At 32.5% G+C, this 18462-nt stretch overlaps 1 protein-coding gene across 1 annotated transcript; it reads right to left on the reverse strand.

Moving 5' to 3' along the window:
• Positions 1-821: 821 nt before the first annotated feature.
• LOC114746031 (uncharacterized) lies at positions 822-3861 on the reverse strand. Its single transcript, XM_028934217.1, has 5 exons — positions 3308-3861; positions 2317-2616; positions 2035-2211; positions 1704-1922; positions 822-1385 (listed from the first exon to the last, which is right to left on the reverse strand). The coding sequence occupies exons 1-5, from the start codon at positions 3773-3775 to the stop codon at positions 1041-1043; spliced, it is 1509 nt and encodes a 502-aa protein (XP_028790050.1). The 5' UTR covers positions 3776-3861; the 3' UTR covers positions 822-1040.
• Positions 3862-18462: the final 14601 nt, after the last annotated feature.

Here is an 18462-nt window from a genome sequence, read left to right on the forward strand (position 1 = left end):
TTTCCCATTTTTCCAGAATTTTCTGGAATTTTTCTTAGTTTTTCCGTTTTGCCCTTCCTAGACCGATACTTACAGAAAAGCAAGCCTGGACCTTATCAGAATTTCACATCAAAAGTTGTTTCATCTCCCCATCTAATTCTTACATTGACCCTCATTTTAATTTTTAATTCCCTATATCCAAGTGAAATTTTCCGGGATGTGAGAATCACCACTTAAGATTCTAAGTCCGCACAAAGTGGAGCAAGGATCAATAATGATAAACCCATCATATATAATATTGTATAGTTTTATCATTTTTGCTCTTCAATTATAAATTACACAACAAGTTAATATTATATTTGGGACTGGAGGTAGCATTTTAATTTCATTATACTTTTGAGTTGTTGTATCTTTAATTTTAAACGTGTCACTTGTTGATATTCTATTACATTAATGACAATTACACTAATAGCTTCCTAGTGATATTGCTCCAGATCAACAGTCCAAAGAGTGCTTTCTACAAACATTCATATCCATAATTCAAGTTTTATTTTGCTTTAGATTTTATGTTCTTATGTCCAGAATTTCAATTTAGTAAGAGGCTGTGAGATTCAATTCTAGCCATCCATTTGCAACTCATAAGAACTAATGAAACGAATGGATGGCTAAGATGGACTCCACAACTTGTTGACTCACTCTAACTAAATCACAATCCCTCATGCCTATTCTATATCAACAACGATAATAACAAAACCTTAGGTGGGTCAGACAATTGAACTAGATTATACCTTCTCTTTGGAAGGAACTAGGACTTTGATAAGCTACAAATATCTCTATGAAGCATGAGTTCCCAGTCACTACAAGCTTTGAGACTTGCAAAACTTAACATGAAAACCATTCCACTGCATACCTTCTTCCCAATTGGTTAGATTGTGAAGTTTTATGTTAGCAGAGATCAACCTACATCTCAGAGACTAGCCGGTTACAAAACTTTTCCTCAACATTTGAGAAGAAAGAAAGATGGCAATGCAAAAGGAAAATTGATTTGCCATTTTCTACTTCTACCTCATCAACAATGATGAGTTCCTAACATCTCCCAATGGTGATCGTTTCAAAGCACATGATGCGCCGCGATTGCCATGCAATCTTTTTTCCTTGTCTCTTGCGACCTCGTTCTGCTTGCATTTGTCTATGTTGTGGCTATTTTCTTTTGTGCAACAAACCACAATTCGCTTCTCCAACTCAGTTTGTGAATCCGACAAATTCATAGGACATTTTGTTCCCTGCACATCTGCATTTTGTTCCATTTTCAACACCTCAAGTTCATGACGTAGCAGAGACATTTTAGCTTCAAGCTCATTAGCTTTACTTTCAGATGAGAAAGCTCTCTGTCTCCACTCTTGCACCTATGAAAAGGAAGAGAAAAAAGTTTAATAACAAGAAACACCTACATGATTTTATACTTTCGTTGGAGAACCTACAAGAAACACCTAGGTAATTTTACTTAGGTCTGGTTATAATTACTAACTCTTTCTCACAATGACTGTTATAATGCAGTTTACGATATTCAAATGTTTCAGATTCTGAAGCCAGTCATATCCAGTCATGTACTTTATTGCCTAATAAAAAAAGCTTCTTCCACACAAAAAAAAAAAAAGGAACTTCAAGGACCAGTAAGAAATGGCAAAGCATAAAAGAATTTAGAACAATAAGATGTGTCTTACAGCATTGTGCAGGGTTTGGATTTGATAATCTGAGTTAAGGGCTTTGTCTTCCCAAAAATCCCGGGAAGCCTGCAATTCCTCCATTTCTTCCCTCACTTGACCTAGCATCTCCTGCATTAGGGACCATTGCTCTGTCTCTGCTCTAACTTGCTCTACAACTCTTTGTACAACTGCCTTACATTGTCCAGAGCACACGTTCCCTTCACTGCCAACTTTTTCCTGCAATTCGGACTTACTTAGAATTCCTTCACTCTGCTGTATTCACCGAATATTTAAACAGAAGCACTGACCAATTATTATCGAGTCATGAGTAGTGATAACGAGAATTCACCTGACGAGGTACTCTGATACTAGACGATAAGTCTGGACAATCCATTCTCTTGGAACTTGAGGTTGAACTTGGAAGAGAACTGTTGGCTGTGGAGTGCATTGAATTGTACTCTTCCTCCATACCCTGTAATAGTAGTCCTTTTGACAGTCCCTCCATTTTCCTTCTCAGAATCTCAACCTGTGACAATTGAGGGGCGAATTCGTTGGATTTTTTTTTTGGGGCCCTTTTGCATTGTCTTGAAAAGAGTTTAAATTTCTAACGGGAGACAGATATTTTACTTACGTTTAGTTTTCCACTTGAAACAATGTTACGGTCATCCTCTCTGCCACAAGTTTTAACAGACAAGGCTGCCTCAGCCATCTGTTGAATCCTTTTCACATGCATCTCGTCTAATGATTCTCCACTCTTCTCCAGCTGTCTCCGAAGAACTGAAACTTGTCTGTCAAAATTATTGTTCTTCCTAGCCTCCAGTTCCTTAGCTCCTGATCTCCTTTGCAATTTCTCAAGTTTCTCTGTCAACTCTTGAATCTCTTCCTCCAGTACCATATCAACATCCTTTCCTTCACACATCTTGATTCTTCCCTAAATTCCATTTTGCATGTCAAAAATCAGATGAGTATCAGAATCATGCAAGAAGGCAAGTGCACTCAGAACTTTGAGAGGTTAGCAGTATCTAGTTAGCATGCAGAAACCGTTTGGTACAACAATTCAATTACAGATGCATCAGCTGAACAAGTAACTATCTGCTTGCTAAGAAAATCCCAACAAGGGAAGAAGAAATTTAAATAAAATTTCTAGTTAGTTGTTCTACTTTCAAATGATACCCACAAAGGTAAACCATGAAATGATTTTTAGCAAATGCTTAAACAGATATTATTATATATGATATTCATACTATAACTGAAGAGACTAGCATTATATTTCAAAGCTACTATAACACTGACTTAAGCCAATCTCTTAATTTGACAGAACTCAGAAGAAAAGAGAGGAACAACCCATGTTAATACTTCAAATCTTAAAATGCTTTTTGTGTTATCCTATTATCCTACATTCATCCAAATACTAGGACCAAAACTGATATATTACCAACTTGGCGATTTATGGCTTACCTCAGACTCTTAACTCACAGTCACACCTCTCATAAATGAGCAACCAGGTAGGTAGGTTTGGAGTTAAAAGTTTGGATGCAGGTGGAATCAAAGACAGCATTAAAAACATTTAAAAGCTAGATTGTACTCAAGGAACAAAAAGGAAAGAAAAAGAGGGTACTAACAGAAACAAGGGTCTCAAGTGCAGATTTCAGTGTACTTTCCATCTTAGCTCGAGTTCTATGAAGCTTCTTGATGACAATCCCTTTCTCCATTCTCAACAAATTACATTCTGCCCTCAACATCTCCGCCTGAAACCTCCATTTCTCTTCTTCTAATCCTAACCCACCACCACCAACAGCACCATCACTTTCTCTGCTTTCAACTCTCTCCCTCCTTGTCTCACTCCCCCCAATGTAATCCAACACCACTATCGGAACATTTCGAGCCACTGGACGTTCTTGATCAAATAAAGTCTCCAACTTTCCCTTAGGCTCCCTCCGGAGGACCTCGCCGGAATTGGGTTTCCCTACCGATGGCTTGGCGGGTCTCCGGCGAGGCCGGCGAGGCAAGTGAAGGATTCTGGGGGTGGGAGGAGGAGGGGGGTGATGCCATGACTTGGGTCTTCTGGACGCAGGAATTGACATTTTCATGTCATATGAACAACGAAAATTGAATGGGTTGGAGTTGAATTGAAACGAAGAGGAAGAGAGATATTATAAGGAGAGTGGGGTGGGAAGAGAGAGGGGGGAGCTGGAGGAGTAAAGGGTACAGGCGTGCAACCTCGTGAACAGGGCAATAACAGGGATTTCAAATGAAAGCTGTAGAGGCAGTGTGTTTGCTGTTTGGGTATTTACTATTTCCCAACGTACTCCGATCCTATTTGTAACATGGGAATTTGAAAAAGATTTGGACTTATTGTTTGTTTTTTTTATCCCCAAAATGTCCTCTCTATTTTTTCCCCTTAATTTCAATTAATATTGTAGTAATTAAGTAACTAAAAATATTAATCGTCAATTTATTAATAGAAAATATAAATATAAATTTGTATATCCCCCTCCCTTACAAATACTCCCCTCTTTCAAAATGTGAGCCATTTAAGATTTAGGCACACATACCAAGAAAATGCAATTAATACATTAAAATAAGTAAGCCAAGGTAAATCAGGCAAAAAAAAAAAAAAAGTAAGCCAAGGTAAAATTTAACTTGTTCATCTGGTCCTATTTAATTTATAAGGCTCTTATAATATGTTTCTCATGAATTAAAAAAAATCTTAAAATATATTAACTCCCTATTAAAATGTAATAATTTTTTAATTTTATTTTTATCTAATGTATAGATTTCAAAAGAAATAACTATTAACATTATAATAAATAAATAATAAAATAGTGTATTCATACTAAAAATTTAATAAAGTGATTTATATATAAAACTAAGAAAAATATTATTTCTCTGCTTTATAAGTAGGATCAGAGGAGTAGGTTTTTTCAACTTTCTCTGACCAAAATCAATGTGTTAGCTCCTATTCTCAACTCTAATTATAATTATTCCTCTTATCTTATTTATAAGTCATTTCCAATATATTTGATATAGATCGATAAAAATTTTAAATTTCATTAATCTCAATTTAAAATTTAATAACTTTTCAACTTTATTCATATTTAATATACAATATGCCTCATGAAAACAAAATCAACACAATAATAAATAAAGGGTTAAGCTGTACATTTATATGAAAATTTTCTTTCTCTATCCTATAAATATGATCAAAATTTTTCTTTTCTCTCTGCCCTATAAAAAACACCATATGAGTATTTTCTTGCCACCCTAATTGTAATTATTGATACACACACATAAAATCACAGCTATCTTATTATTTATAACAATTTTCAACCTTCCATATGATTTGATAGGTTTATTATATACTAGCTCCTTCATTTTTTAGTGTAAGAGCATGCATGGCTATCACCTTAACCCCTGCCTTTCCGAAGCACACATTGAGCTAACTTGAGGTCCGCAGTGGTGGGATCCAAAAAAATTTTAAACTATAAAAAAAAATTATTTATATCATAAAGGGAAAATCCCATTATAGAATACTATACAAATGCGTACTTATTAAATTCACAGAATCATAATATTTAATTGTATATAAGTTACAAGGCTATACAACTAAAAGAAAACAATTAATGATCCAAATATTATTAAACATGCCTTTTTTTGGCTAAATTAAGCTTGACTTATTTTAGATCAGAAGATGTTTAAGGAAAAAAGGATTCACTCTCACCGGTCCTTGTGTTTAAGACCGGAGAAGTGTATTATATTTTAAAGTAAAAGGAATAGATTTTTTTAATGAAAATATATAATATATTTTAAAACAAGAAAGTGTTTTAGATTAGGTATTAGCCAAACATCTCTTTTTTTTTTTGAAAAAATTCATAACATTCATCAACCTCTGCGTAGAGTCAAAGATAATATACTTCTAAATGAACTAAGGAAATATTTCTCTGAAGTATATAAAGAATCTTATATTCGAAACCACGAAAAATTATGAACAATCTATTTGTGGGGACATTCTAAAAAAAATTATATAAAAATTGAAGAGAATAACGCTTTCCAGCTTTACATTTCTATAGCCAAAGATAATACGAGTATTTCTTTTTTTCCTAGACCAATACTAAATGGAAAGAAATCACCTAACATTGCATGATGCATGATTGAAGAAGATGGTGTGTTTTATCTCCTCTTTTAACTCAAAAATAAAGATTAAAAATTGATTATATCACCCAAAGAAATTGAAAATTGAATCTGTTTTCCTTCAATAATGGGAGTCTTATGATCTAATCAACTCTTTCAAAGTCAATCCTTTAATACAAAGCATATTTTTCCAAATATGTGCTCACTTGATGGACGAAAATCCCATAATTCTTATCACTTTATGGAATGTTCGAATTGGTTATTTACAAAATAGTTGAATTATATATTACTGATGTGATTGGCAAGACAAAATTCAAATTCCTAATGAGAGAAGTGTCTATATTTAATGCGAATCTCGAGCAGGATCTTCTCTAATTGAAAGATATCTTTAAAAAAAAATTAATAAGTGCTTCACAAAGCAATCAATGAAAAAGCCATGAATTTTTTTTAGACAAAACAATTTGGAAAAAGATTATATTTATTACGAGAAAAAATGTATCCCATGTGAATTTAGAGTTTTCTATTACAAGTGGCCAGAATTTCATGGACAATAACTACACTGGAAGTCCAGGCTTTTCGCTTAAGGAAACAATGGAATTCATAATTTTTGTTAGCTTCAAAATATTAGCCTACAATATTTATCCGTATCTTAATAACTCTTAAATGCTCCCTCCCTTTCACTTTTTCTTTTTCGCCAGAAGACCCTTTCACTGCCTCATAATTGTTTTTTTTGTGTTGGAGGGGTTTTACTTTTATGTTTCGGAGAAAATAATTATTCAATAATGGCTTTAAACCAAAAATACCCTTCGTATTTGTCACCCAAAAAAAATACCCTCAATTAATTAAATATGGGGTTAATTAAGAGCTAATATTTAATTACAAGGCATTTCATGAATATTTTTATCACTAATTTCCCATTTTAATTTTTAAAGTATATGCGTCTATATAATTAATGAAGACAAAGTTGAAAATTTATATTAAATTATTGGCCAAAGTTAATGAGTTGGGGCAAAAAACAATAAAATAAAATGAAGGTTGGCAAATTGCAGCCAACAAGCTGACTTCTCTCCTTACGCCTCCCGTATGGAATTCAAATTTTTGCTGACTTGGAACATTTAATGGGAATTAATTAATTAAAGATTTTGAAGTTGATTTTGTAAATAAAAAAATAATTGTCAGCGCATGTTTTTGGGGAGCCACACGTACCAAGGAAATCTGTCATTCTTCTCACTTCTCCTTCTTGTTCTTATTCACTTATTAATTTATTATAGCTCCGTGCCGTTAAAGCACTCTGATTTCGTTTTGAATTCTTTTCCTCATTCTTATACCCCATTCATTTTTCTTCTCAAAGTACATGAAATTAAAATTTAAGATTTCTCATAAATAATTCAAATCGTTCATAACCAAAGACAGGAGGAGAAATTATTTTTTCCCTCTTATCTTTTCTTCCTTTAAAAAAAATTAGTTTATAAGTTTCATAATTTAACTTGATTTTTAATCAGACTTTTATAATTTTTTTTTAAAATCACGTCTTGGTGGAGTTTAACTGATTTTTTAAAGGGGTTTTTGTATTTTTTATTTTTATTATATTTTTAATAATTTTACGTGATTTTTAATCAGCCTTTCGTATGACAGATTTAAAAAATAGAATATATAAACTTAATTAAAGATCAGTTAAAATTATTGGAAATTTGTAGATTATTTTTTTTTATTTCCCATTTTTTTCCTTTATATTTTCTTGTGATCCCAAAGAAGCATTTAAGCTCTTGGAAATTAAAATATAAAGCACAATGTGTGTGAGAAATTTAGAGGTATTGTAAAAATAGACATAAAGTACTACTAATAAAGGACATGCAAATGGCTTAGCCGGGGGACCAAAAAAAAGGAAAAAGTACAAGCAAATAACATTATTTGCTTGTACTTGAAATGGAGCAATAAAGGGATGGACCAGTGAGAGTCAGAAAAAAGTAATGTCAGAAATTAGTAAAACCCAAAAATGGTGTGAGTAAGAGTGAGATTCTCTTCTTGGGCTTCCCAAAATTAAAGAGCTCTTTGTAATTTGTGATTATTACTTCCTTACCACTTTCCCATAAATCGAACCCTCAGCTCCTCTCACCGCAAGCTTTACTTTCAAAATAGCAACGGCAAGCTAATTAGTTTTGTAATCTAATAATATAAAAACTCTCTTATAAATAAGAAGTTGTATTCTCAATTTGTAATCTAGTTAGTGTTTGTCTGCCTAAATAAAAAATAATTAAAAATACTAAGGAAGAAAATATATTCAAAGAAAAACCAATTTGGGATAAACTATTTTGGCCTGATGAATATTATTATATTCCAAAAGTTTAAAAAATAATTACATTTTTTATGATTCATAGACATCATAGTCCGTTCAAATTGTTGTATGATACAGACTCACACACACACACATGCGCAGGTCCTGTGCATTACAACAAACCATATATGAAAAATCAGAGAGGTAGTGCATAAAACTAAGAATAGTCACAACTTTGTCATGATGCAAGAATATTATCATGTTATGAGCCCCATGTTGAGAAACGTTATAAGTGTAGTATAGTTTTATAAGTTTAAGAACTCTCCTTTTTAATAAACTAGTTTTTTAGGATTAGATTTTCTGAATTTATATTCATTATATTGATGCTTTCATTGAGAGTTGACCAACTGAAGAAGGCTACCTACTAATGGTTCTAACCAGAGGAGCTAACTAGATGGAAGCTGATAAAAGTGTTGTAGAATGGAGCCATAGAGACGTTGGCTTTCAAAAGGGTGCATTATATTGGTATGAGTTTCATATTGAAAAACCTCACAGATGTGTGATTTATAAGTTTAAGACACTCTTTTTCCTAATAAGCTAATTTTTTAGAATTGAGTTCTCTCTTTAAACTTGCACTCATCACAAATACTTCCCTTATTAGAATGCTTATGGATCATGAATTATGAACAAGCTTTTGCCAATAGGGATTGGATTTCGCAAAATGGGTCAGTCTTGACTTTTTGTAAGGAGAAGTGTCTATATTTAATACTTCAAATAGAATTACCTTAAATAAGAGGACGCATGTATCTATCAAATAAAATAATAATAAGCTTTTGATATTGGATTTACCATACTATATGGAAATATATAAAATGAATAATGTTGATAAAAAATAACAAATTATTCTATGTACTACTTTCCATCGTAATATAAAAGATATATAACTAATTTATAAATATTTAAAAAATTAGTTAAGTTAATTATTTATAATAAATAAGTATTATCTTTCTTAAATACCCTTATTAATCATATAAATTAGAGCATAAACCCTTTAAAATGTACAATCATCATGAAGAATAATTTAGGAGAAATGAATAAATATGAGTGCCAAAAACCATCAACTGAAACAATAAAATTAAACCTCATTACGCATAATGCTTTCTGGTCAAAAACCACCAACTAAAACACTAAAAATTCATTCAGAACTCGTTAAAATTAACCTTCTTATTTTTGTTTTAATATATCATTTCATTCATGAATTTGAAAAATATGAATTTAAAATTACTAATTTAACTGTAGTTATTATAAAAAAATAAAAATTATTATTTTCAACCAATAATTAATTTTAAAAAAGATCGGGCAGTAGTCAGGTGAGAATAAATGGAGCTGGCTACAAATAAGTCGTATTTTTCAAGCCATATCAGCAAGTAGGGCATATGACCCATTTACTGAGAAAACAATTATAATTATAATTATTTTTTTAATTGACGAGAACAGCATGTGTTTAAATTAGTGATTCGTGGCACACTTTCATACAATTTACCGTTGCAAATTCTATATTATTTCTTTTTCTTTTACATTGTGCTTCTCTCAGAAAATTCAAATTTAAGTGTTTTTAGTGGAACTTTCCAACATAAACAAATTAATGTGTCAGTGAATTTGCCTTGTTGTCTATGGACATATCTGTGATGGTGCCGTCGGAGTCAAGTCAATGCTTTATTATTAAATGTCTAATTAATTAACTTTTACATGAAGAATAAAGAAAGAAAAAATAACTTTAAAAAAAAAGTTAATTCTAGGAAAAATCGCCAAAAAGACCATCAGAATTAAAAAATTACACTCAAGGACTCGTTCACAAAAATTGTTATCAAACTCCATATTATTATTATCAAAATACATACTAATATTGTAACAGGTCTCTATTTATATTTTTTTTTATTCTAACAGTTTTTTTTTAAAAACAATTTTCCCTTAATTTTATGGGCAAAAGAACTTTTTTGTCGCATTCTCACCGTCTCTTTGTGATACTTTATATATTCTTCGTCAAGACGTCCATGGCTGCTTCTTGCTTTCTTCTATCCGATCTGACGGGAGGATGGCAACATTGCAGGGAGGATGGCAACATTGCAGGGAAGATGATTAATTAAATAAAATAAAATAACTAAATATGATTTTAACTTTAAGAATTTTTTTCTAAGAAAAAATAACAGAAAAATGATTCCTAAATTTCAAAATCCCCATATAGTTATTTAAATAAGCAAAATTTCAGTTTAGGTATCTAGTAATATTGTACTACTCTTATAAAAACGCGAAAGTATAACTCATTACCTTCTCGTATTTCATGTAATTCATGATTCATTCTTTGTAGTTCTTAATATAAAAACTACTTGATTTATTTGAATATATTAAGAAAATTAGTTAATTTAGTTTTTTGTAATAAATAAGTGTTGTTTTTTTTTTAATATCCTTACTAATCATATGTTAGCTAGATTTATTATTTGATGAAATTTTACTAAGTTCTCTCTTTAGACTTATACTCGTCATATATCACTTATTAGAATACTTCCCTTATTAGAATACTTATGTATTATGAACAAGCTTTTACAAAAAGGGATTAGATTTTGTGAAATGGGTTAATCTTGACTCTTCATAGGGAGAAGCATTCATATTTAGTACCTCAAACAGAATTGCTTCAAGTAGAAGGATATCTGTATCTAGTAACTAAAACAATAATAAGCTTTTGATATTGGATTTACCATACTATATGGAAATATATAAAATGATTAATATTGATAAAAAAAACAAACAAACTATTCTATGTACTACCTCCAATATTAATATAAAATATAAATAACTAATTTGTAAATATTAACAAAAATTAGTTAAGTTAATTATTCGTAATAAGTAGGTATTATCTTTTTTAAATATTCTTGTTAATCATATAAATTAGAATACAAATCCTACATGTACAATCATCATGAAAAATAATTTAGAAAAAATGAATAAATACGAGTGACAAAACCCATCAACTGAAACAATAAAAATTAAACCTCATTATGCATAATGCTTTCTGGTCAAAAACCACCAACTAAAACACTAAAAATTCATTCAGAACTCACTAAAATCAAATTTCTTATTATTTTTTAAATATATCATTTCATTCATGAATTTGAAATATATGGATTTAAAATTACTAATTTAAACTGTGGCTATTATAAAAAATATATAAATTATTATTTTCAACCAATAATTAATTTAAAAAAAAGATCGGGCAGTAGTCAGGTGAGAATAAATGGAGCTGGATACAAATAATTCGTATATTTCAAGCCATATCAGCAAGCAGTGCATATGACCCATTTACTGAGAAAAACAATTATAATTATAATTATTTTTTTAATTGGTGAGAAAAACATGTGTTTAAATTAGTGATTCGTGGCACACTTTCATACAATTTACCGTTGCAAATTCTATGTTATTTCTTTTTCTTTCACATTGTGCTTCTCTCAGAAAATTCAAATTTACGTGTTTTTTAGTGGAACTTTCCAACGTAAACAAATTAACGTGTCAGTGAATTTGCCTTGTTGTCTATGGACATATTATTGGTAGTGGCGTCGGAGTCAAGTCAATGCTTTATTATTAACTGTTCAATTAATTAATTTTACATGAAGAATAAAGAAAGAAAAAATAACTTTTTTTTTTTTAAAAAAAGTTAATACTATGGGCAAAAGAACTTTCTTGTCGAATTCTCACCGTCTTTTTGTGATACTTTATATGTTCTTCGTCAAGACGTCCATGGCTGTTTCTTGCCTTCTTCTATCCGATCTGAAGGGAAGATGGCAACAAAAGAAGGTAGATGGTAGTTAATTATATTAAATAACTAAATACGATTTTAACTTTAAGATTTTTTTTTCAAAAATAAAAAGGACAGAAAAATTATTCTTAGATTTCAAAGTCCCCGGATAATCATTTAAATAAGCAAAATTTCAATTTAGGATAAAGGATGACGAGAACGGTTTTTTTTGCCGTTAATACAAAAAACACAACAAAGATTGGCAGGATGGAAAAGCAGACTGCTCAATATGGCCGTCGAACTGTGTTGATACAATCAGTGATGGCAGCTATTCCTAGTCATCTAATGCAAACAATGCTAATCCCCAAAGGCGTTTTAAAGGAACTAGAGAAGTGCAGTAGAAAATTTTGTGGAACCAACAGGCATCAGGCAGGAAAATGCACTTGATCTCATGGGAAACAATAAAACAAGACAAGGAGCATGGTGGATTGGGTATCAAGGATCTTGTTAAACAAAACATTGCTTTTATCATGAAGCTATGTTGGGGTATACTCACCAAACCAGAAGCTCTATGGGTGCAGTGCTTAAGAGCTAAATATGATTGTGGAAACGATATATACCCGTTGATCAGTAAGAAGAGTAATTCCTCGGTAATATGGAGAAGCATTACGGCGGTATGGGAGAAGTTTCATCAGGGAATCGGAAGACGGGTAACGATGGGAAATCAACAAATGTGTGGTGGGACTTATGGCTACCGATAAAAGAACCATTGATCCATTATGTGGATAATAATATTCACCAAATCAACCCTAGAGCCACAGTAAGCTCTTTTGTGTCAAGCACTGGACAGTGGGATGTACAGAAATGGAGAAGATTCCTACCTTCTTGGATTATTGAGATTATTCAACAAATCAAACTCCCAGGGGGAGAAGAAGAAGATAGATTTGTCTGGAGGGAAAGTAATGATGGAAGATTTACAGTAAAAGCAGCTTATACAATGATGCAAAGGGAACAAATCAACAATTGTTGGTGGAAAAAGATATGGAAGACTCAGGTGCCGGAAAAAGTTAAGTTTTTCTTTTGGCTGGTCCTTCATGAAAGACTCCCCACAAACTCCCTCAGATCACACAGAGGGGTTGGAGTAAGTGAAGAATGCTCGTTCGGATGCCAAAGAGCAGAGACGGTGTTACATATACTCAGGGATTGTGAGATGGCTAGAAATGTGTGGGTTAATGTAATTAAGACAGAGTTTCTCTTTAAATTCCTGTCTTCTGATTTACAAGATTGGCTGCATTTTAATTTCAAAAAGGAACTGGCAAACAAGGAGTTTAGTAGGTGGCCATGGAGTCGAGTCTTCTGCTACATATGCTGGCTACTATGGAAAAAACAGATGTAGTGGAGCCATGAATGGAAATAGAATTCAACCGACAAGCATCCGTCAGGCTTGTTTATATCATATGATGGAGGATTCAGAGGCGGGGAAATATAAGCATGAGATATTCAAGAGTATGAATAATACTAGCCTAACATGGGAACCGCCTGACGAAGATTATATGCGGCTGGATGTCGATGGATCAGTTTTTGGAGATTGACAAGCAGCGTGTGGAGGATTAATTAGAAATGCTCATGGCCAATGGATTGGGGGCTTCCAGAGGAAATTGCAACCTAACCCGTCAACAGCAGCTGAAGTATGGGCGATTTTGACGAGTCTAGAGATCTGCAAGCACTTCCACATTGAAAAAGCCAAACTATATACAGATTCAATAGAAGCCATTAACCTCATAATGCATGACCAGGGCAATCATAACCTACTGGGATCCGAAATCAGGAAAATTAGAAGCATGATCTACTCAGAATGGCAGGTTGAGGTGCACTATGCATCGAGGGAGAGTATGAAATGTGCAAATTACCTTGCGCGGGAGGCCCACCAACTGATGGAGGAATTTAGAGTTCTACGACATCCCCCACCGGGATGTATGCCATTTTTTATCAAGGATTACCCACAGATGTAGAGTTTTTGAAAGTGTTTTTGTCTGTATTTTCAAGACTTTAGTCTTGCCTTTGTAAAAAAAAAAAATTCAGTTTAGGATTTTGCAAATTTATTGAAATGAGCATATTGTCTTTTATATTTTTGGCAAAAAAAAAACCAATCACCCTCATCGATTGGTTGGTCATCGGAATTTTAGTGCCACCGGCTACCACTGGAGTTCAGGTGGACTGCAATCACCAGAGCTTCAACAACTGGCACCTACCTTTTTGAGAATTTTTTGAAGTCCAGTAATGCAATTAATAAGTTCTTTAACATTATTAACAAGTTCAATATAGTAGTTAACAACAAGTTTTTTAAAAAATTTAAAAAGTAACATTTTTACAATTTTAGTAACTCAAACAAGTTTTGTAGTGCTATTAATAAGTTTAATATGATAGTTAACAGCAGGTTTTTTAAGAAATTTAAGAAATAAAATTTTTACAACTTCAATAACGCGGATAACAAGTCGTGTAATAATATTAATAACTCTCGTAGTGTCATTAACAAAATTTTCTTATGAAGGTTAATGTTTTTAATGTTAGCTCTCTATAAAGGTTGTCCAACAAAAATTTTTTCATTTATTAGGTAGTTACTATGGTTATGAGAATTGTTAATATTATTACATGATTTATCATTAGAATTGTTAATAGTATTATGAGAGTTGTTAATATCATTATATGATCTATTAATCGAATTACTGAAGTTGCAAAATATACCACCTTTTGAATTTGCCAAAAAAACCGTTGTTAAATGTTATACCAGACTTGTTATAGAATTTGTTAATCACATTACTAAGGTGTAAAGATGCTTTTTTTTTTAATTTCTGGAAAAACCTATTATTAACTCCTACACTTAACTCATTAATAACATTAAAAAAACTTATTAATTACATTATTGGAGTTAAAAATCCTCAAAAAATAGTTATAATTATTTCAATTAATTCTTGTAATCAGTTAGTTATTTCGGGAAGCTAGAATTGAAAAATCAACATCAAGACAGTAGTTTGGGAGTAGTCATTGGTACAATCGTACTTGAATCAGGGTTAACCTAATCATGATTAAGATAATATATAAATTAGTTTAAAATATATCAACAAAATCATATAACCTTAATAAGACCAATATTTAAATTAAAAGACATTAGTCCACAAGCAAATAAAACATCCGTGCATAAATTACATATAATCTAACTAAACATAATTACAAAGTACGAAGACCATTATTTTTTTTAACTCAAAACGATGTCATTTTAAGCTCAGCAATGTGAAACACAAATATGTAAAATTAAGCCTACCCGACCCATTCAAAACTTTTGACCAAGCTAATTATATGCTAGTTCACCAAGTCACTAATAGGACTAGCTTATTCCAGTTGGGTTTTAATACCATACTTTGTGCTTGTGTGGGAGAGCTTTCAATCGGCCATAAGTAGCTTGTTCTGAGGAAAAGCCTAATTCAAAAACTTGATCTTGTTTGGCACAATTTGTGGGCTACCGTGTTTGAAGGCCCAAAGCTGTGGAAACGGACAATTGAAAATAAACTGAAGGAAGGAGCTTATTTGAAATAGCTCATGGACCATTGGGATAATAATTATCGGTGTCAGATTATTCTCTTTTTATTTTTCTCTCACTCCTCCCATTATTCCCTCATTATTATTCACTCTCAGCACTCGTAAAATGCATGACCCCTCTCTATCGCTGGACGAGTTCTGTCGCCTCCATGCCATAAGCTCTGTCGCTTCCTCGCTGTGAGCTTCGTCACGTCTCTGGCGTAACGTCCGTATCGTGTTGAGTGACCTCGAGCCTGCTCCTTCATTGCTACTTTGAAGCTGTTCCCTTTTCCAAGCTACTGTCGCCATATCCAACCATGGTTGCCGCCGTCTGTTGTTGCATGTGAGCTGTGCATGGAGATCTTAGCCTCCCAGTGGAATATACTCTCCGATCTACCTCTACCAGCGTTCATTGGGTCCGATCTAGTATAGGTTGGCCAATTCCATTTTTGTCTTGCTTTTTCTGTTGGACTCGTTGAATATGGAGGCAAATGTGATTGTTCTGAACATGTGGAGTTGTGTGTGCATTGATCTGTGTGTTAGCTGATCTAGTAAATGGTTTTGATCCCCTATTCTTGCCTAAAATTTATTGTCGTCGGTGATCTCTGTCAATGATCTCATTCTTGTCGCGTTTTGAAGCCTTTAAAATTGATCACTTGTACCTCCATTCTCCTTCCTCCTGGTCGCGTTTCCTGTGTAGACACCACTGTCTGCTCCTTTTTTTTTCCCCCCTTCTATTTTAGTGATGCTCTGTTTCTCAGTTGAATGCTTGTCACTTGAATGGCTCCACCAAATTACTCTATTTATCATCTTCTCCCACATGTTCAATCACTGGATTAATACATTTATCTTTCTATTGAAGAAATCCATATATATTTGGATAGAAAGTTGACATTCTGAGCTACAGATCCTGTGTTGTATGATTCTATTCTACGTTTTCATATTGTCGTCGGTGCCATACTCTGAATCATTCTGGAGATTTATTTTCTATATATGTGATTGGATTTTTTTTTTTTTCCTGTTGACAGAATGGTTCTTGTTTTGTGACTCCTATTTGGGTGGGGTAATAAAATTAATTTCTAATTAGATTTAGGATAATATAATTAGTCTCTAATTCAATTGGAATGGTTAGATTTACTATTCCGGTCCTCCATGCTTGTGAACTCCTTCAATGGACAAAAAATTATATGGCTTTTGAAGCAGCTCAGTCCCTTGATTCTGCAAAAGCAATCTCTTTTGACACAAAACTTACCCACACACAGAGCCACATTTGAAGGTCCAGAAAGTTTCTCTCTTTAATTATCGGTTCAATTTTGGGTAGTTTTGTCCATAAAATTTCCTTCCTATTTTCATATCATTCTTGAAACTTGTTTTAAAGCTCTTGCGTTAATATTTATTAATTTAGATTACATAAATATATAATAAAACTCTCATCTATGAATTGTTAAGTGATTTGATATTCCTAGCGTGTATGTATGAAGTAAATCTAATTAGAAAGAGTCTTATATTCTAAGGAAGATTAATTTTTTCTGCCGATGAAAGATACTTATATTTCTTTTTCTGAAAAAAGATTCCCTTACACTCTACCACTATATATTGATTCGATTAACCACATTTTGAAAGATGAATATATATTATACATATGATGAGAATGGCCCAACCTTTCTAACTACGAAATACTAAAATAAAAACAATAAATCTGAACCTATCTAAGAGAGTCACAGTACATCTTTGAAAAAAGTTCGTTATTTTAACGATTGATTAATATAAAAAGGGCCAATTCGTAAAGAAATTAAAGAAATGATAAAACAAAAACTGACACAAGTATAAAACCTTTCTTCGTATATAAAATTTTATTATAAGGCTCTCTAAATAGATTCTGTTTAGGCTTTGAAAGTTAATAATGAATTAATCACCCTTTGCTATATGGTTGGCCTATTAGCCTATATTCTGAAATTCAGGTAAACAGACTATGCAAATAACATATGTTTTTATTTGGGTAAAACTTATTCATTACTTAATATAGCTTTTACTTGAATATTTTCTGCGCTTTGCTTGCCTCAATTAGTCTTATCTCCATTATTTTTCATAGAAAAATGGATAATGATAAAGGAAAAGCGACATAAGATCCTTACACGGCTAAAATTTTTACCAATGTTTGTGCTGAGCAAATATTGAAAAAGGAACGACAAGGGATATCATTTACAAGGCCTGGCTGGAATAATATTGAAAAGACATTTTAGACAGTAGCGAGAAAAATTATGACAAGAAACAACTAAACAAAAGATTTGATATATTAAGAAAAGATTGGAAGTTGTGAGAATCACTGATGTCTGGAAAGACTAGCATAGGTTATGATGCAGCCACAAATAGGGTGTTTGCCTCTGATGAATGGTGACAACAAAATTACTGGTAACTATTTGCATTGCTTGAGTTTTAATTTCAAATATCAATTTAGGCATCGCTTGATTTTGCCTAATTATGTAAACGTAGGTGAATCCCAATTTTAAGAAATTTAGACATCAAGGGTTGATGTTTGCACCAAATTTGGTGAAAATATTCAAAGATGTTATGACTTTAGGAGACTATATGTACGTACCATCAGCCTCACAACCTAAGCCGGCACCTGCTCCATAGATTAACATAGAAGACGAGGAGAATGTTTATAGAGTCATGATGGACAAGAGGAAGGATCGGGGGACAGTGAAGACAAACATTTTGGCATTAGGCCAACAACCAGTGCAGGGCTAACAGATGACTTGGCTGGTTGTAACTCAACAACCTCACAAGTAGTGGACTAGGTGGTCCAAGAAGCTATAAAAAGAGGAAGAGGGGTGAGACATCTGATGCAAACAAGAAAAAAATGTTGCTACCTCTATTAAAATTATTGATAGCTTTAGTGTTATAGCAGCTACTTCTACAACAGCGAGCAGCAATATTGAACGACGATCCCCATTCAATTGATAAGGTTTTGGCATACTTGGCTGACATTAAAGAGCTTAATG

This window comes from Neltuma alba, unplaced genomic scaffold (assembly GCF_004799145.2).
Source record: "Neltuma alba isolate B1F8T4 unplaced genomic scaffold, ASM479914v2 tig00004866_pilon, whole genome shotgun sequence".
Lineage (NCBI taxonomy): Eukaryota > Viridiplantae > Streptophyta > Magnoliopsida > Fabales > Fabaceae > Neltuma > Neltuma alba.